Source organism: Cajanus cajan, chromosome 2, assembly GCF_000230855.2.
Source record: "Cajanus cajan strain Asha chromosome 2, NIPB_CcT2T_4, whole genome shotgun sequence".
Taxonomy (NCBI): domain Eukaryota; kingdom Viridiplantae; phylum Streptophyta; class Magnoliopsida; order Fabales; family Fabaceae; genus Cajanus; species Cajanus cajan.
In genome coordinates this window covers 65,400,418-65,423,960 of record NC_138518.1, presented here as the reverse complement: position 1 = coordinate 65,423,960, position 23,543 = coordinate 65,400,418, and the positions used below count along the sequence as shown (strand labels likewise).

The 23,543-nt window shown below is 31.0% G+C and overlaps 3 protein-coding genes across 5 annotated transcripts; 2 read left to right on the top strand and 1 right to left on the bottom strand.

The window, feature by feature from the left end:
- Positions 1–742: 742 nt before the first annotated feature.
- On the top strand, positions 743–2,761 carry LOC109814521 (uncharacterized). The gene is made up of 2 exons (XM_020378974.3): positions 743–1,386; positions 2,464–2,761. The coding sequence occupies exons 1-2, from the start codon at positions 772–774 to the stop codon at positions 2,548–2,550; spliced, it is 702 nt and encodes a 233-aa protein (XP_020234563.2). The 5' UTR covers positions 743–771; the 3' UTR covers positions 2,551–2,761.
- Positions 2,762–8,600: 5,839 nt separating this feature from the next.
- Positions 8,601–11,199, top strand: ATSLY1 (Sec1/munc18-like (SM) proteins superfamily). The gene is made up of 2 exons (XM_020378960.3): positions 8,601–8,758; positions 8,846–11,199. The coding sequence occupies exons 1-2, from the start codon at positions 8,728–8,730 to the stop codon at positions 10,684–10,686; spliced, it is 1,872 nt and encodes a 623-aa protein (XP_020234549.1). The 5' UTR covers positions 8,601–8,727; the 3' UTR covers positions 10,687–11,199.
- Positions 11,200–13,658: 2,459 nt separating this feature from the next.
- Positions 13,659–17,670, bottom strand: MEF9 (mitochondrial editing factor 9). 3 transcript variants are annotated; one of them, XM_020378926.3, is made up of 3 exons: positions 15,386–17,670; positions 14,684–15,272; positions 13,659–14,071 (listed from the first exon to the last, which is right to left on the bottom strand). In XM_020378926.3, the coding sequence occupies exon 1, from the start codon at positions 17,539–17,541 to the stop codon at positions 15,586–15,588; it is 1,956 nt and encodes a 651-aa protein (XP_020234515.1). In that variant the 5' UTR covers positions 17,542–17,670; the 3' UTR covers positions 13,659–14,071; positions 14,684–15,272; positions 15,386–15,585. The 3 variants fall into 3 exon arrangements, with proteins under 3 accessions (XP_020234515.1, XP_020234516.1, XP_020234514.1); XM_020378927.3 differs by having other exon boundaries at positions 13,659–14,039; XM_020378925.3 differs by having other exon boundaries at positions 13,659–15,272.
- Positions 17,671–23,543: the final 5,873 nt, after the last annotated feature.

Genomic DNA, 23,543 nt, shown 5'->3' with positions numbered 1-23,543 from the left:
GAAATGTTTTGTGGAAATTGGCAAGTGCAAATATGAGACATATTACGAGAATAATACATGTGTTGATTATTTAGCTATTGAGATTGAATTCTAATTTTACATATCTAAAGTTCACAACTTGATTTGAAATATCTCTTTTTAACTGATGCTATAGGGGTGTGATCTTTGTGATTGTAATTTTCCGTATTTGTATTTATTTACAAAAAAGAACATTATCAATGTATTATTTTATACATTTATTTCACACTTATTTTAATTTCTTCTATTTATTTTTAAAAAAATATTTCTTCATTAAATACCTTTTCTTTTAAGAACTTCATTAAATATATTTATTCTTTACAAAGGTATCAAAATACACGCAAAGATGAGACATAATTAAATAATAATAATACATATTAAAAATTATTCCAAAATAATATTTAATTAACTGATATGGAATCATTTCAACTTAACTGATTTTAAATATTTAGAAAGAAGAAAAAGGCTTTGGTATAAGAAGATACTATGCGGTTATAACAAAAATTCCTTTGATAAAAAGCATATATGCTTATTTTTTTTGTTCGTTCCTGGAATATTCACCGCCGATAGTTGTGACTAATCTCCTTGTTACGTTGGAGGCATCTCAAAAAATAAGATAACTGATTTCAAAATTTAACACGCCTGCATACATAAGGTAAGTATGATTTATAGATGAGAAAGAAATAAGAAAAGAGTTTTAAATAGTGTATGTATATGATATTAGGTAGTGTTAGTTGAGTTGTATTTTGGTTGATGGAAAGCAAAAGAAGTATGAACATAAGAGTTAACTCGGCAAGGCAGCATCATGAGCTCTACTACCCACGTCCACACCCAATCCCAACCACTTCAAGCTGCAAAGGGTGCTGTTGCTGTCTCTTCCTCCTCTTCTCCTTCTGCGCTCTCTTACTCCTCGCCGCACTTCTAGTCATCGTACTTGCCGTTAAGCCCAAAAGGCCCCACCTCCACATTCGCCAAGCCGCCCTCCAATACATGGCCCAATCCTACCACCCAGGCCCAGGCCCAGGCCCAGGCCCAGGCCCCCCCAATCTCTACCTCATGATCCGGTTGGTGTTTGCGGTGGTGAACCCGAACGGGGTTGGGATGAGGTGCGGCGAGTCCAGGGTGACCCTCCTGTACCGCGGGACCCCCTTAGGCAATGCGAGCGTGTCGGGGTTCTGGCAGCGCCCCCACAGCGTGAAGGAGGTGGTGGCCACCGTCGGCGTGGATGACGTGAACTTGTCTAACTCTAACGCCGACGCCGCTGACTTCACAAGAGACGCCTTCCTCAATGACAGGGTCGAGCTTCTCCTCTCGGCCCACCTCGCCACCAGGATTCGCCTTCTCAACCTCCCCTCTCCTCCTCTTCAGGTCATTCTTTTTTCATTTTCATGTTTCTTCAATTTTTATTTGATAATTTGCCTTTCAAAAAAAAATTACTTATCTCATGGATTAAATTTTATTAAATAGACTTAATTTTTTTACAAATAAATCATTCTTCATTAAACTACTAGTTAAGTTATTTTAAAACATTGGTTTTTAGAATAATTTTAAACTAAACTTGCATTTAGTGTATTAATTGTGATGTTATTGTGTTTTAAGGATCATTAACTTCTTCTCCCGATTTCATAAGTTATACTTGGATGTAAGGTTTAAATTATTTTTGAAAATTTCTCTGTCCGGTCTCTTTCCACTTTGGGTTTTCAGCTTGATTCCTTTTGGGCTTTAATTTATCTCCCAATCCTATGTTGTGTAAGTGGTGTACTTTGTGCATGGAATAAGAATTAATTAATTCATGTATATGGTGCACCGGGTCTTAATTTTTTATTTTTTTTTTACCTTTTCTTCATAGTTTTTTTTTTTTCTCACTTGTATCGGTGGGTATACCGTATAAACATTATAAGTAACTTCAAGTTATACTTTTTGTAATTTAAATTGACAATGTTTTCATATTTCTATCAAAACTGCTTGTGAGATAGCACTACTTGCATCTTTTTTGTTCTTCACTTTAATCATAAGATTTTTGTAAGTTTCAGAATCAAATTCTAGATTGCTATCAAATGCTTTCTTTTTACGCTCCTTTATGCATTTTGTCTATAATATACCCTGGTGAAATATTCCAAATTTTTACTACCCTCACTTCTATGGATTATTTATTTATTATTATCCAATGTTGAGTGTCTCTCTTTTTTATTTGGTCATTTGTACTTCCTACAGTGAGATGTAATTATTTTAATTGCAATCGTTTGTACACATTGTTTTCCTAAGTACTCAGAGGAATGCATATTTTTTTTCATTTTGGAGTAAGATGATATTAGCTGTGCAGTGGTTTAGGTGCTAAGTGAACCACTTAAATGATTGAAGTTATTCTTCTTTAGGGTAATCATTTTTTTTCATTAATCTTTCTGTTTTGGCATTAGATCAATGATATTGAACTCAATTTTACAGGTCTCAATGAATTGTATTATAGTGATAAGTCCAAGAAAGCAATCTCTAACTTACGAGCAGTGTGGATTAAAAGGATTGAATGTTTGACGAGGGGTGGTCATCTCATCCATTAATACGTGAGCGTCTGTATAAATACCTTAATTTTCATCAATTTCTCACTTGGCTCTCGTTTCTTCCAGTAACATGGGGAAGAAATTTGAAGGTCAGAGGACAAATTGAAAGATGGGATATGATGTTACAACCTCAAATTTGTTGATATAATTAAAATTAATGAGGTATTGTCTGTTTTATATTTCAATCAACCGTCATGGATTTGTCCTAACTCCTAACATCACAACATAACCATAAGATTCAAAAGACTACCCAATGAATAACGAAGGTTTTCTTTTTAATTTTTTGGGGTCAGGCTAAGTAATTGTTAATTTTGATTCTTATGTTATCTTGATCTTAGTTTCTTTTGTGCCTTAAAAAGTGTGGGAGTTTCGTCAAGGCATTTAGCGAGGACTAGGAATCTAAGTAAGTTCAGAGAAACATAGATGTTAGGTGTATTTAATTTGTTGAAGATGTGATTATAGATTTTAAAAAATTACTGTACCTCATCGATCTCTAATACTCAAAAATTATAATGAAGTAACATGTTTAGGGATTTAATAAAGACATGAGTAGCTAAACTTATCCAGAAATATTTATAGGAGAGTAAAATAAAAAATCAAATATATAAATAAATTTTTCTATAAACTAAAATTAACTTATATAAAATTTGTTTTATAATTTTTTTTAATTAACTTCTTCAAAATCTTATTTTTAACTTGTGTATAAAAAAATTTAATTTATAAAGAAAGTTATTTTATTTTATTTTTTCTTTATTTTTTTCTCTTACAAATATTTTTAGAAAAACTTATTCAAACTGATCCTAAAGTATATTAACTTTATCATCAGATTATGAAGATATACAATAATACCTACATTAATCAGTGTTATACGTATTCAAGTTAAAAAAAAATAAAAATCACTCTAATGAGTCTAATCTAATAATTGAAACAAGAAGCATCAATTACTTAGAAAACAAGCAAGGCCCGAAGCCTGCCAACACACATAAACCTATTAAAAGAAAGATTACATAAAATGTTTTTATTTATTTATAGTAATGTTGAAGTATTAAGAGGACTATTGGTTTCAGTAAAAAAAAAAAAAAAAAAGGAGTATTGGCAATATATTCTTAACACATACTTTTTTATCGGTTAAAAGTTATTAAAAAAATACAAAATATAATGAGTGCAGGTGAATAAGAGATGAAATTTATTGAAATTTGTAATTTTTAATAAATTTTAATTAATAAAAAAGTATATATTCAAAAGAGTGTATGAGAATGTGTTGACAACATTTTTCATATATTAAAGCTGTTCATTTAAATTATTAACATAAGTCAATTTAGTTTCTAATTATAAAAAATATTATTTTAGTTTTTATAAATATATAAATTGTAGATTATTTTAGTTTTTACATTTATTATTTAAATGATTAAAACAATTTTCATTTCTAACACTTTAGAGTAAAATTAAATGACTAGTATTTAGTAATTTTACGGGCTAGATTAATATTTTAAAATAGTATTTAGCGATGCACAATATATATTTTATATAACTAAAATTTATAGTTCTAAATATATAAATTCTGTTATAATTAAAACTGATAATAAATAAATATATTTAAATATATCAATTATATTTTATATGTATGATAAATTATTTATATTCTGATGTAATTGTTTTAACTAGTAATAAAAAAATATTGAAATTTAATTTATAAAATAAAATAAAAATAATATATTCAAAGAGATAAAAAAAATTAAAATTAAAATGTTACCGTTATAAAAAAAAGATTAAAAAAAACTCTTCAAACTGTTGAATAATAGTTCCTACAAATATTTTTATTTAAAATTATTAGGAAAAATTCAAGTCCCACATTGACTAGAGATTAGGCAATTAAATAGTATATAAGTGGAAAGCAACTCTCACTTTACAAGTCAGTTTTGCAGGGTTGAGTTAGGCTTAATTCATTATTCTAAGATGATATCAGAGTTATCCTAAATTCTTAAAAATGGGTGGAGTATATTCAATTCCCGCCAATCCTAGATCATTTCTACGTACTAAGCCTAATAGTGCTGGAGGTGAGGGAATGTATTGAAAAAAACCAAAGTCCCACATCGACTAGAGTTGAATTAGGCTTAATTCACTATTCTAAGAAAAATAATTATTCTAGTTTACATTGAGAGAGAGTTGACTAATATTTGAAATTTGAGTTTATTTTATACATGGTCATCACAAAACATTTTTGTACAAATGTTCAACATACATTTACCTTATTATCATCTAATATTAATGAATAAGGTAATATAATAAAATGATAAATTTTACTAAATATTTATGTAAAAAGTTACATTGATAATACGTGTGAATTAAATTTTTTTAATAATTTTAAGACCATTTTATGTATTCTTCTTTTATTTATATTCATATAAGTTTATGGGATAGAGGATCATTTTTTTTGGCAGAGTTAATGGCCTTAAAATTTGGTCTTCAAAATTGTCGGGACTATGGTCCACGCAAGTTGATTTATGAAACTAATAATCAAGAAATAGCTCTAATCCTCATTAAATAGAAGAAGGATGAGTTTCAACTTTATATACTTTCTCTATGATTTAAGAAGTTTGATGATGTGTGAGTCGATTTGTTCTTTACACTATATATCTAGAGATCTAATAATGTTGTGAATTTTTTTTTAATTATAAATATAATAAGTTATTGTAATAAATTGTTATGATCCTTACATTAAACGACTTAACTATTAATTTAATATTATATACAGACAAATAATAAAATATGTATAATATTACATACATATAAAAATGAAATTAATATTTTAATATGTGCAATATATAATAATAATAATAATAATAATAATAATAATAATAATAATAATAATAATATTACATATGTAAATATATAAAATTAAGTTGTTAGTCAAACAACTATAACTATCTATACAAATCTACTACTAATAGGTAGTCATTAAAACTATCAAACTCCTATACCATTGTAAGACTTCTACTGCAACACTTCAACCCTATCATTGTCCTACTCTCATACCATGTATGATTATCGCAATCTAAAATATATAAAAACATATAAGGGTAAGTTAAGAAAAAGAAATAATACATGTATATATATATACACAGTACAATCTAGGAACATCACATCATCGTCGCATCTTTGACAACACAACAACAAAACATCATAGCTTACAATACAAAATCAACATAATCCAACTTTTAATCTACGCAACAACACAATTCAATGCAACATATGAACAGTGCAATCATCTTAGCACGTCATATGCTCAACACAGCAACTATATGCATTGTCATGCACTTCAACTAGGAGATCTCCTACAACACAAAATGAGTAGTTTAAGTGACTTCATCCTACTGAACCGGTAATATAGGATGATTTTTTTGGACTTGCTAGATCAACAACAAATTGGATATAAATTCACAACATAAAAACTCAACTTATTAGATGTTGTCACTTAAATAAGGAAGTATAATACTAATGTCAAGATAGAATAGCTGGGTACAGGCCTACCACGAAATTAGTTAACTTAACCAAGTCCCCTATGAGATTAACCCATCCTCCAAATACTACAACATTTCGATACTCAGTTAGGAACTAAGTTTCCAACTTCTTTCTTTACTCGGTTGGTTTCTTATAATCACTATAACTCGACTTGACACCCATATTGTGGTTGCTTCATATACATGTACCTCGATCTTGTCCACACACGATATCAACAAAGTCCTATAGGAGAAACAACACAGTGTCCATCTTCAAGGGTTAACTTTCCAAGAAGAGTTTTTCAACAAATTGGACTCTCGGAGCACCACAATACAATAACACAATGAGATATATAATTTTTTGAAAATATCTCCTCTATTCTTAAATGGTCAACACAACTCAATAACACAACTCAACAACTCATTATAATTTTTAACACAACAACTTAATCAATGCACAACTTTTCAACTCATATCACCACCATCACAACTCATTTACAACACTATGATCAACATGCATCTCAACAACACATCAACATTATTCATATAAAATTCTAACACAACTTCACAACATATTACTCGACTAAATTTTCAACTTCACATCATGTCAACTTAAACAACATACATTTTTACAACATTAACATCTTAATAAAACAATATCATAAATCAACTTAAGCAACTAGAATAACTTACAACTTAATTATCTTTCAACAACTAATACAATTTAACAAAATCACTTATTGTGAAATGACAACCTTCACATAAAATAGTGCATAGGGATTCCTACTACTCCTATCATGTTCATCCTTATCCTATACAAAAGACAAGAAGATTTTCTACAATTTTTATGAAGAACTTGGGTTCTAATTCCATTATCTATCATATTGAAAATTGTAAAAATCGAAACAATTTGCCTAAATGTTGACAATTTGACCTTTGCTCACTAAAAAGGTTATAACTAGAGTTCTAAACCTCATTTTTAGGTGATTCCAACACTATTGAAAATCTAATATTCAATGCTACAACTTTCATGAAAATCTCAAGACCAAATTTGGTCATCTACCCTCGACTTTGCAATGCTCAATTCAGCGCTTTAACGTTGGATTTTTGCCAGCTTCATTTCTTTCTAAGGCTGTAGCGCCCAACTAAGCACTTCAGCCCTGGATCTCTACCAATTCAGTTTTCTCGCATGGCTGCAACGCTCAAATCAATGATGCAACGCTAGATCTCTGCCACTCCATTTTCTCTCACAATTGCAGCATTAACCAATGATGTAGTGTTGAGTGCAAAATTTTGTGTACTTTCATGGCTTCCCCGTTCGTTTCTCACTTACATTTCACCAATTTTTCTCGTAAACATGATCTACACTCATAATTTCTACTAGATTCGTTCATGCAACCCAAATAAATCACAAGAATTTCAACATGCATGTATCAAAACTTCAAAGGGATCATTAAGAACATCAAAATTTCAGCCTCAACATGCAAACAACTTCAAATCCATCCCCAAAGCTACAATTTTCATAAATCCTACTAATTTTAAGTTCTCAATTCATTCCACAACCCAACAAATCAACAAAATCCAAGATTTCCAGTTTCCTTTACCTCGATTCCATGCTCTATGAAGAAGAGGAAGAAGAAAAGAACAGAGAACTCCAAGGTAGAAGAAGAGAAGGAGAAGACAACCCTGCACACTACTAGCTCGAAGTCCCTAACCCCGGAGCTCAAACTTCCTCACCTCCTTCTAGTGATTAACTATGAAAATGGTAAAGAATAAAGTTTAAGTGAAAAATGAAAGGAAAAAGAAGAAGGAAGAAAAAAAGATGTTCTCTCCCTTTGAGTCATATTTTATCGTTATCAAAATCAAGAGCTATTTAAAATTTAAGGATATATTTAACATTTTGCAAATTTTATAAACTATTATAACACAATCTTACAAATTTAAATACTAAAGTGTAAAATGAGAGTTCACTAAAACTAAAATAAAAAATATTAAAAATGTTATTTCAATATAAAGAATTTGTTTATTTAAACTTAAAAAGAAATATTTTTAAATAAGTATTTTAAAAAACAATTCTTAAAAAAAAAAGTTACTTCTAAAATAAAGCAAAAAATTATTTATTTTAAAAATAAAAGTTTAGACAAACAGAACAAAAATCAAGAAGGTGATTATTCTATTTTTAAAAAGCACTTTTATTAGAAATTTGTTTAAAACAAATATACCTAAATTTTAGTATTTATTTCTTTTAATAAAAATAAATTTCAATGGGTAGTAAATCAAAGAGCAGGCATGCTTAATTAATTTTTTCTCTGGATAAGTTTTTTTTATAAAAAAAATTGCTAATCTACATATAAAAGAAAAATCTTAGCTATATTTTCTTTGCAAATATTTTCTTTGCAAAGTCTCACATTAGAAAAAAAAAAATGAATCTCAATCCTTGACAATATTTTAAAAGAAAAAAAAAAGTTTCCGAAAAAATTGGTATCAGGATATAGTTGTTCGTAAAATAAAAAAAAAATAAAAATAAAAATGAATGCAGTAAATGTAAGAGCAAGATCCAATGCATATAATATATCTGAATCCAGATCTCTTTTCCCCTCCAATTCCACCAAACTCATTCTTACAATTCCCCTCGCTCCCGCAACACAGCCATGTCTCTCAATCTCCGTCAGAAACAAACAGGTAAACTCCGATCTCTGCTCTTTCCATTTCCCAAAACGCACCGTCGTTTCCATTCGCTCTCTCACTAACGATCCATTCTCATTTCAGAATGCATCGCGCGCATGCTGAACCTGAACCAGCCCCTAAACGCAACAACGGGAACGGCCAACGAGGAAGTGTACAAGATCCTCATCTACGACAAGTTCTGCCAGAACATCCTCTCCCCCTTGATCCACGTCAAGGACCTTCGCAAGCACGGCGTCACCCTCTACTTCCTCATCGACAAGGATCGCAAACCCGTTCACGACGTTCCCGCTGTCTATTTCGTTCAACCTAACCAATCCAACGTGCAACGCATCGTTTCGGATGCTTCTCGATCCCTCTACCAGAGCCTCCACCTCAATTTCTCCACCTCCATCCCTCGCCCCCTCCTCGAAGACCTCGCCTCCGGAACCCTAAATTCCGATTCGATTCACCGGATTTCCAAGGTCCACGACCAGTACCTCGAGTTCGTAACCCTAGAGGATAACCTATTCTCGTTGGCCCACAAGTCTTGTTATGTTCAGCTCAATGACCCTTCCGCTGGGGACAGAGAAATTGAGGAGCTTGTTGAGAAGATCGTCGGTGGGTTGTTTTGCGTGTTGGCTACTCTTGCTGTTGTGCCGGTTATCCGGTGCCCACGTGGCGGCCCTGCGGAGATGGTTGCCTCTGCGTTGGATCAACGCATTAGGGATCATTTGTTGTCTAAGAATAATTTGTTCACTGAAGGTGGGAACTTTGTGAGCTCGTTTCAGCGCCCTGTGTTGTGTATTTTCGACCGGAATTTCGAGTTGCCGGTGGCGATTCAGCATGATTTTCGGTACCGGCCGCTTGTTCATGATGTGCTTGGGTTGAAGCTGAATAGGCTGAGTGTGCAGGGGGAGAAAGGAGGGATGAGGTCGTATGAGTTGGATAGTTCTGACTCGTTTTGGGTTGCGAATGGGTTGCTGGAGTTCCCGGAGGTGGCGGTGGAGATCGAGACGCAGTTGAATAAGTATAAGAAGGATGTGGATGAGGTGAACAAGAGGACTGGGGGGACTCATGGAGCGGAGTTTGATGGGACGGATTTGATTGGTAACACGAAGCATTTGATGAATGCTGTGAATTCTTTGCCTGAGTTGACTGAGAGGAAGCAGGTGATTGATAAGCATACCAACATTGCAACCGTGTTGTTGGGGGAAATCAAGGAGAGGTCCCTTGATTCTTATGCTAAGAAGGAGAATGACATGATGGTTAGAGGGGGCATTGAAAGGGGTGAGCTGATTGGTGTGCTCAAAGGGAAGGGAACGAAGATGGATAAGCTTAGGTTTGCCATTATGTATCTTATTTCGTCTGAGAGCATTAATCAGTCGGAAGTGGAAGCTGTGGAAGCAGCGCTGAGAGAGTCTGAGGTTGATACTGCTGCTTTTCAGTATGTGAAAAAGATCAAGTCGTTGAATGTTTCGTTGGCATCAGCGAATTCTGCCAGCAGAAGTAATATTGTGGATTGGGCTGAGAAGCTCTATGGGCAGTCAATTAGTGCAGTGACAGCTGGTGTCAAAAATCTTTTATCGAATGACAGGCAGCTAGCATTGGCAAGGACGGTTGAGGCCTTGATTGAAGGGAGGCCAAACCCTGAAACAGATTCATACCTTTCGTTTGATCCCCGTGCTCCTAAGTCTGGTTCGGGAGCTAGTAGCGGTCATTTGAAAGGGCCATTTAAGGAAGCAATTGTGTTCATGATCGGTGGTGGTAATTATGTTGAATATGGCAGTCTGCAGGAGCTTGCACAACATCAGCAGCCTGCCAAGCATATTATATATGGAACAACAGAAATTCTAACTGGAGTCGACTTTGTAGAGCAGCTTACGTTGTTGGGGCAGAAGATGGGTTTGGGTAATGTTGGTTCTAGTTCTACCTCAGCTCAGTAGTACAGAGGTGAATGTATTCACATTTCAGTTTGCCAAATTATTCTTTAGTGCACAGAGGAAAACTCTCAGACATTGAGGTAACACAGGCTAAGTCAATCTGTTTTTCATGTTCATCGCCTCAAAACAATGAAGGATTATGAGCCTTGCACTGCTTTCCTGGTTATGAAGCTAGGGGATTGCTTCTTTCTTGGTAGTTTCCTGTAGCACAGTCGTTTATGCTTTATCTTCATTGTAGTGAAAAGTTTTTTTGACAAGCATGATGTGCCATTTATGCCTTATTTTCATTCTGTAAGTGAGATGTTTTGGTTATTGAAAATCATTTTGTATTAATTGAAGATAGTCTGTAATTGGAAATATTCTGCTTCTCTTCCTAGTTCCTACCAGTCTTGAAAGGTCTGGTTTATAGATTAATCTGTTGACAAATTAGGGAGTTCTACCTAAATCATTAATGTCCATTCAACTCTTATCATGAGGATGTTTATTATCAGACTGATATATTTTATTTATCCTTAACTTTTCTTTTTCTTGTTAATAATCCTAACATCAAATCAAAATCAGTAAATCTAGAAATATTAGGATCAGCTTAGTGGTGGAGTTGGTGTAGATGCATGAAAAGTTAGGTTTAATTCTCATTATCTCCACGAAATCCTTCGTACTGATTAAAAAAAATCAATAAATCTTGATAGTATATTGTTCAGCTATCTGCATGTTACCGGTTGGCATCAATGCATTATCATCAACAGACGACTAGGTTTCAGGCACAGCAAGCATAAGATACAATGATTGTACAAGGACCAATATTTTGATTTGACTATTTCTTGAGTTTTGCCTCGAAATTGACCTGTGTCAAGGTCTTGTCTTGTATATGTATTAAAGTGCATTATGGTTAAATCGAACTTACTGTCGCCCCAAAAGAAAAAAAAAATGTTTTGTTTGTTTAAATTTTAAGAAATGTTTTCGAGGAGAACATTTTCTAAATGAAGCCCAATTTTGAAAATGCTTGTTTTCAACGTATTCTTTTTAAATTTTGAAAATGAAAACAAGGAATATACAGCAACAAATTTTTTATTAACTTGCTCTGTTTCATTTATAACACACACTAAGTTCATGCTTTTTCCTGTTGTGGAGGACTCCTGTTATGAAAGGTTTTTTTTTCCCTCTGATTGGTTGAAATGAAATATGTGGATTTTTCTTATATTAAGAAGTAGTTCAATTGCATAAACTTTAAAAGTTTTGGTGGTTCAGTGGTTGTTGCACTTTAAATGATAGGGAAAGGGTTAGCTTGAGCACAGGTTTTGTCAGGCATGTAACCAGTGGATAATTCTCGGCTCATTTTGATTCCAAGGGTCAGACATATCTATGGCACCAATGAATGGACCTCAAAGCGACTACATGGAGTTAAACAACACCATTTCATCTTTTAGTGGACAAGTGATGGAAGTGCTATTTCTGTTGTTAGTGAATAATGTCTGTTATTTTGACAGAATGATTACAGGCATTATAGCATTCTTTGAATTCTCATAGATTGCACCTTCAAAATAGCATCGGCTATTGTAGGCTTGAAACTATTGCATTATAATATGATGAAATTGTTTTAGTATTGCTAGATAAATTCAACCCATTGAATAACTAGGCTTTCATATAGAGTGAATTGTCAAAGGGATTTGTCTGGCCATCTGATTAATTAAGGATGGTTGTAGCCAATCTGAGATTTGGTCCCAGCCAACTAGGATTTTGAGTTAGGTTTTTAAATTAACGAATGCTTCACGATTGACCCCAAAAATAATGCCACATTTTAAGAGGTGTGGGATTCTTTTAACAGTATTTTCTTTCATCTTACTTTCTTCCATCTATTACTCTTCTGGTTGGATTCATTTGCTACAAAAAGTAATCAAGTGTCCAATCGATTATGGGAATTTTAAAAATTTCATGTTGTTTTATCTAAAGTATGATATGATCAACCCTTTTGAAATAAATTTTCCTATTTATAGATGAGGAAATAATGTGCCTGAGATAAAGTTGGTGCAACATCTGTTGAGGATAAATGTATATTTGAATTTTTAAGTTTGATTACTGAAAGAATATGCTATGCACTCCCTGAACAAGAAATTGTTTTAAGCCGTAGTGGCCGTGTTTGGAGTTCAAGTAGCTTATTTCTTGTACACTGTTATGATTTAAGATTTTAGTTTCACCAAGCCGTTTGCATAGTATATCTCTAATGTATGAATATTTTATAATTCATATAAAAGTTGATCTAGTGGTACAAGAGAGAGGTTAAAATATGGTGAAGGAATGAGGTAAATGTGAGTGAAATAACAGCGTTGAGACTTGCATGATTAAGCACACATCAAGCACTCTTAGAAATCCATGGTGCAGCTGGATCAGATCATCAGAGGCAGAAGTATCCGTGATGTGCATTAGTGTTGGGAAAGAAATTCCTTTCACTCGACGAGGATTAAAGAATAAAATACACTCGCACATAAATATATATATATATATATATATATATATATATAAAATAAAAAATAGAAATAGCAAAAGACATGGTTTTTAATGTGCACTTTTTTGCTTATGTTTATGAAATCATTTCAATAAATATTTATTATTTTAAATAAGGCTACAACTTTTTTTTAGACAAATTTGAAAAGGCCTTCCTCATTGAAATCATATATTTACTTTCCAAATTTGCCTAAGGATAAAACTGAAAACTTATAATTTCCCCTGCATTAGGGCGAAACCAACAGTTCTAACTTCTAAGCATTAGACAATGATAAACCAAAATGCTCCGATATCGAGGCGCTCATTCAATTGATATAATCCCGTTTCTAAGTCACAGTGGGGAAATTTCCTATTAATAAAAAAATGTGGGGAAAAGTTATCCCCTTGACTCACCCTTTTGCTAGTAGCAAAAACTAAATAATATCATTCAAGTTTTGAGGGAAAAATAATAGATAATTGACAAAAATAAAATATACTGCAAGAAATAAAAATGACTTATTAAAATTGGCTCATAATTCATTGAAAAGGGATAATAGTATTTGGTCGTGATACAACCACTTTAAGCACAAGTTGCATTTTTTCTCTATTAAAAGAATGAACCTTGTTAGCAAAATTGTTGACTGCCTTCCTTATAAAATTCCATCACCTCATACGCAGGCAAATCCAGATTGTAGATATTGTCATCGTAACCTCCTGCTCTTGGGGCAACCTGAGCTTTCTCTAGTGATGGCCAGAGCCCAGAGGTACTCTCCATTCTTGGTCCAATGCCATGACAATCTACATCACTAAATTGATGGAAGGGTTGAGATTTGAAGTCTGATCTCCTTTAAGGAAAAATTGAGCGAAAAATGATCCTTAGAATAAGCACCAAACTATTATCAGTTCACTGAAATGGAGAAAAAAAATAAGACTATGCTGAATAATTTGTGCTAAAATGGTAACTTAACATTGAAAAATTTAGTATCACAATAACAAATGCCCCTGAAAGACAACCTTATTGATGCACAAAGTAAATATGAATGTAATCATCTCGATGCTTCAAAGAATCAAATTACTAAGCTTATATATTGGTTTATCGTTAGAAATAATTCTAGTAAAAGCTGCCTCTGGCTAAATACAGGAAGAAATACTCCGAGTAAACTTAGCTTTGTTAAGTCAAATTTTCGACACACTTTTTCAGTGCCAAATAGTCACAAGGACCATTTCATGGCAGAAAGACTTTTTGCATACAGGAATTGAGTGACACCTACATTTGGAAAACTCCAAAAACAAATATTATTGTTAATAGTAAATCCTACTCTAGATTCAGTATCAATATAGATTGTTGTATGTTACATTAGCAAAAATAATTAAGTCAGTCCCTAAAACTCTATTTTGCATGATGTTTCCCTTTCTACATTCTTTTCTTTCTAACTGGCAATGCAATTGAGGAAGAAATTGTCATTCCAAAAGATGTTAAGCATGGGATTGACATCTTGATTTGATGTTGTGTTCAAACCTGTGCCTCAATGATCTGAGTTGAGAATAAGCACAAAGCCAGGATAGGAATGGCCATGGGATTGACATCTTGTATCATATGTTGTGAAAGATTTGACACATAAGGTCTCACAAACACACACCCTCATCATCATAAAAATACTCCCTCCGTTTTTATTCATAATCGTTTTGTCAGAATTTGTCGTTTTTTTTCATTGTCATTTTACTAAAATTAATGACTTATTAATTTTTTTTCTCATTTTTACCCTCGATAATTAATGTATATTTATTGAACAATGTGTCTATTTATTTCTAATGTCTACCTATTTTTTCTCTAATCACCTATGTAAAGTTAATGTTGTATTTAAAAGGGCAATATATTTCTAAAGAAATACTATAAAAAAATAGATAGTAGAATAGGAAAGTAAGTAATAAATATTTTTGAAAACTAAAATATCAATCATTTTCTTAAGTCTCATGCAAAACCTTAAATGACTATGAATAAAAAACGGAGGGAGTAATTATTTTAGGAGCAATTGAAAAATTGTGACATGCCAATCTTCCGGCCATCCATGATTGAAATCATGTACAACTGACACCAGCAAATTGATCTGTTAAAAGAAAAACATGAAATGAGCTATTAGATTTATCACATTTGTCTGTAAGCTACAAATTCACAAAGTTATACCCATCCAAGAATAAGAAACAACTACAGCGTTCTTACCTCTGATTAATGTTTGCCAGAAGACACATTATTTCTTCCATGTCAAACCAACACTTACAATTTCACATCAATATCTACTTAACCAGTCAATATCATTTTTTCTCTCTCACAATATTAACGCTTCTAACAATGGCATGATCTGACATCTATTGCTGATTGAAGTCCTAAAACGGCAAAGTTCTCATTGGGGATCAGAAAAATCAAGAATCAACCCAACTATAACCTGTTTGCTTCTTGACATTCTTATATTCCATCTTCACTCTCACATTCTCAGCATCATCCCATTGTCCTAAATTAGCATACATATTATATAACAACACATACGGAGCTGAACTTTCTGGTTCAAGTTTGATCAAAGCATCAGCTGCTACTAGGGCCAATTCTACATTATTATGCACTCTACAAGCCCCTAGTAATGCACCCCACACAGCCTTATCTGGTTTAAGTGGCATGGTATTTATCAAATCCATAGCTTCCTGAAGCTGCCCCTGCCGTCCCAAGATGTCCACAAGGGAGGCAAAGTGCTCAACCCGTGGCTCAATACCACAGTCATTAACCATGGATTTGAATTGCCTCCTCCCTTCTTCAACTAATCCTGCATGGGCACATGCATTCAATACCGAAATAAAGGTTATGTAGGTAGGGTGAATTTTAAGCCTTTTCATCAGTTTGAAAAGTTCGAGCGCTTCTTCAGCTAAGCCATGAGATGCATAGCCTCCAATCATCGCATTCCAAGTAACCACATCTTTATAAAGTTTTATCTCATTAAATACAGTGCATGCATCAACTATTGCCCCACATCTTGAGTACATGGTAATAAGGGAATTATTTATCGGCGAATCTGGAAGAACAGTCTTTGTGACCAGCTGATGAATCTGCTTACCAAGGTAAAGATCCACCAACCCAGTACACACACTGAGAATTGAAGATAATGTGTGTCTATCTGGCCTCTCCCCCTCAACTTGCATCTGAGAAAAGAGCTGAATAGCACCCTTATAGTCTTCATTCTTCTCGCAGCCAGCTATTATTGAGTTCCATGAGATCAGGCTTTTGTTGGGCATCCTCTCAAAGAATTTTTTTGCAAGATTCAAGTCACCCTTCTGTGCAAACCCAGATATTATTGTATTCCATGAAAGTACATCAGGACTAGGCATTTCCCTGAGAAGCTTTGAAGCCTCTTCCATGTTGGAGATTTGAACATAGCCACTGATCACAGTGTTCCAAGAACAAGTATCGCGCTCCCCCATCCTATCAAAGAGTCCCCTGGCAGAAACTATGTCTCCTGCTTTCACATAGCACATCATCATCGAATTCCACGAGACCACGTTTCGCTTGAATTTCCTTTGACCGCTATCAGCATCGCCTTGATCATCTGGAATCCCATCAAAAAGGCGCCGAGCTTCTTCCACTTGGCCTCTTTGGCCATAACCCGCAATCAGTGTGTTATAAGCATACACTAAATCATCTTTTCCATCACCCCCATTCCCAAAATCACGCAGAATCCCAACAGCCATGTCCAATTCACCATTTCTAACAAGCCCCGAAATAAGGGCACTAAGAGAGACCGAATCACGCTCAGGCATCGCCTTGAAAAAACCAACAGCAGACTCCACATCACCATTCAGCAAGAACCCAGTGATCACAGCGTTGGAGGACACAACATTGCGCTCCGGCATAGCGTTGAAGACCATCAGAGCCTGGTCCATCCTGCCATTCTTAGCATACCCACTGATGACTGTGTTCCAAGAGACGCAATCTCTCTGGGGCATTAGATCAAACAGCTTTCTTCCTTCCTCAACAAACCTGCTTCCATGACACGAAAAGTAACCCGAAACAATGAGGTTCCAGGACACGATGTCCCTTTGGGGCATTTCGTCGAACAGTTGGCGCGCCTTGGCAATTTCTCTCCGATGAACGTACCCACTTATCATGGAGTTCCATGTAACGGTATTTCGGTGATTCATGGAATTGAATAGTGCTCTAGCTTCACTTAGTCTACCACTTCGAATCAGATTAGATATCTTTTTGTTAGATCGCTGCACTAACCGAGACGAGTTATAAATATGGTTTTGAGAAACTGAGGCATGACAACATCGGATACAAAGTAGTTGTTGGACTATGTTTCTCTTGCTCAGTTTGCCGTACAAAGTTGCCATTAACAAAACGGAGATACTGTCACCGATTATAGGAGCTTCAACTGCGATCAAACCAAATAGATGCTACGCGTTCTGTTTCAAATTGTAGTAACGTCGTCGTAAGTTCCAATTCTGTTACATTCTTTGACATTTCTACAGATAATAAATTAATTAATTAATAAGCTTGGCTCAGAATTTTATTAAAATAAATTTGTAAAGCAGTTTCTTAATTTTTATATAAATTATCTTTAATCGTTTTATTAGTTCTTTCAGGTTTATTTTGATAAGGTTCAAAAAAATTCATTTTTAATTTATTTTAAAACTAATCCCATTTAATTAAATTTTATTAAATAAATTTTGATTAAACTATTTATCAAAATTATTTCTTTTCTTCTTTTTAAACCCTACTACTCAATTTATAAATGACATTCACTTTTACTTTGGTATCATCCCTTTACTAAAGTAGTACATATATTAAAAGTTTAGGTTTGGTTTAATTTTTTTTTTTAGGTTAAATTATATATATAGCCTGTTATCTATTTTTTCTTTTTCTTTTCAGATTTTGGTTAGTCTCTTATCTTTTAAAAAAAATTGATTTAGTCTTTTACGTTTTTAAAGTGGACCAAAATAATCTTTGAAATAAATTAGAAATTTTATTTGATTGAAAAGATGAGAGATGATAGATTTTAATGTAAGAAAAAAGAGGTAATTATTTTTTATAAAAGAGAGAGAGATTAAAAATTAATTTACTTTTATACTTTTATATTCTTATAATTTTGAATTTAAAATATAAATAAGGATAATTTAAACATATTAATAAAATTAAAACTCTTTTTCTCCTTTTCAATTTTTTTCAATATTAAAAGAAAGCTAAAATTAGATAAAGAGAAATTATCATCCACTTCACTCCTCCTCTAACACATTGAATAAAAACAAAAACAAAAATTAAAAAAATCTCTACACCCTCCATTTCCCTCCAATCAAACACACCATATCACAATACAAGTAGCGAAGCAAAAAAGTTGTGGCTACCTATTATTTATTTGCGTTACATCTCTCCATTAAATGTGTATTTCCTCCTATAATCACATATATATATATATGTATAGAAATTAAACACTTAGAATAATCGCATATATAGAAATTGAACACTTTCAATAATCAAATAAAATCTCAGAAGAAAATGATACAATTAAGAAACATACAGCGGGCTTTGCTCGTGTTGGTAAGAGGAAAGAGTCAAGTTCCGACAGCTCCACCCAATATGATGGCAGCTACATTTTCTAGCTTTGCTTTTCGACTCTTAAAAATGGGTGCATGGATTATATGTGAGACCAATATAAAGATAATAACTAGGAAGAGAAGGTTCTTGATGCTTTTTAGGTTGTATTATGTTTATAATAAAATTAAATAAGGATTGTCTCATACCATATACTTAAACGGGAGACTATTACAAAATAAGCATTTACTTGCATAAGTTACTAACTTAGTAACATTACTAGTCAAAATAAAATTTATTAAAAAAATGAATTAACACAGCTAATTAAATCACATATTATAAATAAATAAATAAATAAAAACATATATAACATGTGTATACAATATACCTAATTGAATCACATATAACAAATCAGCTAAGTGAGTAGAAACCAAAAACAACCAACTTGCAAAGAAAATACTGAGAAGCTGAGAAGAGAGGTGGGGATGGAACAATTGACAATTAAGGCATAAATGATTAACAGTTTTCCAATGTTTAACAGTTGACCCTTTTACTCACGTGATTTGGAAAAATATAATTTATTTTTAAAATCAGTTATTTTTATATCAGATTTTGTAAGAAATGAGGTTCAGGGTTTCACGGCAACTAAGTAAGATATTTACAAAATCAGTTAAAAAAACTGATTTTGTAAGATACTTATAAAATTAGTTAAATTTTAACTGATTTTAAAAGTGTAAGTTATAATTATAAAATTGTCAATATTATCGTTAAATTAATCAATTTCTATATAATTGATTTTAAAGTTTAATTTTTTTAATTTTTTTTTCACTAGTCAATGGGTAGCATTTAATAAGTATATAGACTGATTTAATAAATTTTTAAGGTTTAGAATTTAGGTTTAAGGTTTAATAATTTTTTTTTATGTATATAAGAATCAAATTGAGAATATGTAACACATGTAAGGATTAAATTATATATTTATTAATATATTTATGCCTTTTAAAGAATCTATATCTGTTACTAAATTATTTGAATATTTTCAGCCATAATTTTTTCTCCATCAAACGCAATATACAACTATTACATACAACAAAATTGATTAGATGGTTTATGACTGAGAATTCGGCCTTACAAAGATAAATGTTTGAGCATAGACAGTAAACAACTTTGCCGGATATTTTTATCATCCATAAGTGAAGCGTAACTTGATAAGTGACAAATATGTTAGTATATATTTTAAGTAAAAAAAATAACATATTCTAAAAATCTTGAAGTTATAATACTTGCATCTCTCCCACATGGTAATGACATGAAAGAATGAAAGGATTCTTATGATATTTTAATAATTAATTCACAATAAAAAATAGAAAGACAATAATAATTCAAGACATCATATTTTGAGTTGGTCCAAAACTTAAAAAAACTAAAAGCAGCCTTGAGTGTAGTGGAGTCTTTAATTTATTAATTTGGAGACTGGTAACTTGATTATTCTGTGGTGGAAATAATAAAAAAAAAAACTTAATACATATTTTTTATACTTAAAAAAATATTATTCTCAAAATTTATTTTATGCTTTATTTATTTTTAGATGAGTTAAATTAATATAATATTTATAAAATCTATACAAGAGTCGTTCTAATGTTCTTAGATTCGATTATCATTTATGTTAAAATAATGTTTGGTCAACAAAAGTCAAGTCTCACAAATATATATTAATCTTTAATTGTAAATTTTGAAACATTGTATAAATTATATCTATGAATTAAAAAGAATTAATATAATAATTTTAATTTGATTAGAAATTATACATTTACACATTATGATCTATTTAATGATAAATTCATGTTATCATCTATGAAAAAACGTTAACTAACCATAGTCAAAATATGACGAGTATTATAATTTATATTGTATAACTTTTTTATGATATGTGAGGAAATTTACTTAATTAGGCCTTGGACGGTGGAAGTATGCCTAATTGATTTTTTATGCGCAAGTTCAATTACGTACAATACAAACCCACAAATCCTTGTTCTATTTAATGGTCGGTGTGTCACCACTGCTTTAGTTATAACACTTTATGGTAGTGACATTGAATAAAATAACATTTGGAAATTAAAAAAAAAATTTATAAATAAAATTTATTAATAAAATAAATATTAATTAATTATTAAAATAAATATAATAAAGATCTTTGATATATGTTATTTTTAATTTCATCCTGACATATTATATCATTAAATATCAAGTTGTTTAAATGATGACAAGTTATCAAACAACATCAAAATTTAATGAATAAAAAGTATCATATCAAAATTTTATATTTTTAAAAATAAAAAATTACATATCTCAAGAACTAAAATTACGAATCATAAAAATAGAGACTAATTAATATCTCCAATATTTCCCAAATGGGGCATATAAATTCAAATCCATAGCATTTGTTGAGAAATTTTCATTTAATTGTTCACGGGTTTCTTATAATTTTCTGAAATAAATATTGTCGGGAATATGGCACAATTTTGTATGAAAACCTGTTGGTTATAGTATACTTTTTTTAATGGATGTAGTTCTTTTAATGAGAAAATTTTACTTTAAAAATTACAACAATGATCATTGATTTTTTTTTGGTGTTGAAATTAGTTTTTTTTTGTGTTGCAACAATAATCATTGATTGAGAAATCAATCGTTAATATTATAATTAATTTTAAATTTTATTTTATAAAAATTTAATTTGTCATAAATTTTAATTTTTAATTTTATAATTAATAATTATGAGTATATTTTATCTTTTAAAGTACACTTTCTTACTTTAGAAGGTTAAAAAAATTTATATTTCGATTATAGTATGCAAGTTAATTGGAAACAAAACCTTGTTACTATATTGATTTTTTTTTTTCATATATAACATATATAAAGGTGATACCTTGATTTAATGTATATATCTTTTTAAACAATTTTATCTTTTAATTTTTAAATAATAAAAAATAATATTAAAAATTAATCACTTATAAATATAAGATTTGAATTCAAAATTTTGAAGTTTGAGAATTAAATGCAACACTAATTAATTTAATAAATATTAATAATTTTTAAATATTTTTATTAAATAAAATATAGAAATACGAAATAATCATTCATATATTGTATTCTATTTCGAATATGAATTGTTATATATGTATGATATAGAAGACTCCCTCACCCCTCCAAAAAAAACAAAAACAAATAGGACCTTGGCTCTCAAATTATAAGAGTGAAGAAAATTGATTCCAGTATTTAATAGCATGTGTCTCATGAAAGAACTTTTTAAGAAATAGGTTAAAGAAAAAACGTATCATATTCGCATAATAAAATTATATAATTTATACATTTTTTTATCTCAACACGACGTCTTATCTCATATTTTTCTTTATTTTCTTCATATTTTTCTGTCATTTGTATGAATTGTTGAATATGTTTATTGTGTAAATATGAATTTTCAAGAGAAAATTGAAGACACTAATTAGACGTCTTATTTTCCAAAATTAATCCCCCAAATAAATAAATTAAAAAAAAAAAAAAAGCAATTGTGATTAGACATACTTGAAGGTTAAACTTAAATTTTAGTTATATTGATAAAAAAAAATTTGTTTGATATTAATTTTTTAAAATAAAAAAGTCATTTATTATCAAAATCTTATATACTTGTAAAAAGATTGGACATATATCTTTCTCATTTAAAGGAAAAAATTCTTTCTTAATTTTTTTTAAGCCTCACATGTCGTTGGATCGACCATATTAGTAGGGATAATAATGAATTAAATCAATTTAAAAATAATTTAAAATTACATTTGATAATTAGTTAATAAATTAAATAAGCTGAATTTGAAATAACAAATAAATTTGATAAATAAATGATCCGAATTTGAATTATGTATAATTCAAGTATATAATTTTACTCAACTTATAAATATATAATTTATATAATTGACTTTCTATGTAATTCTAACTTATTAAAATTTAATAACTTAGTTTTAAGTTAATAATATGAGATGTGTGCATCTTAGGATTTCGTAGTCATAGATTGAGTCTTCTACTTATTTGTGTAAGGTGAATTAGTTTTATTTATGCAAATTTCAGTTTTAATTATTTTTTCTCATAAATTTTAGCAATACAAAGCTAATCGAACATTTTTTATCTTAAAAAAAAAAAACTTGAACAATTATTTTATGTAAAATCTATTAATAAATTACTTTTTTTTTTTAAATGTATAGAATTCAAAAAAAAAAGACTTTTGATTTGTGTAATTTGAGTTAATGAGCAAAACTGAATTGTGTGCAAATTTAAATTTAATTAAGTTCAAACTATAAAAAAAAATTATGACAAACTCGAACCAAGTATTGAAATAAATTAAATATTATCCGGTCGAATACTTGTAAGTGACATTAGTACTGATTTAGCAATTTACATCTAGTTTCATTGCAATTAACTAATTATTCAACAACTAATTATTTTGCATAACGATAATGCATCAGTGATAAATTGACATATCATAAGTAAGTGATTTTGAAGAGGATTTCGAGTCTCTGTATATGGATGTCATAAAGATTTGATCATCAGTTTGTCTTGGTTCCGGCAAGTTAGGACGAGTCTTTTTTGTTAGGTGTAGATTAAAATGCCAAACACCAATGATTTCATCATAAGTACTTATGATTTTAATTTGATTTATGATTCCGTTAGCACAAGAATATGGATCAGCAAATTAATAGTTGATAGTTTAAATAATGCATTTTGAGTGCCAAAGGTGGATCTCGTTGTCATTACT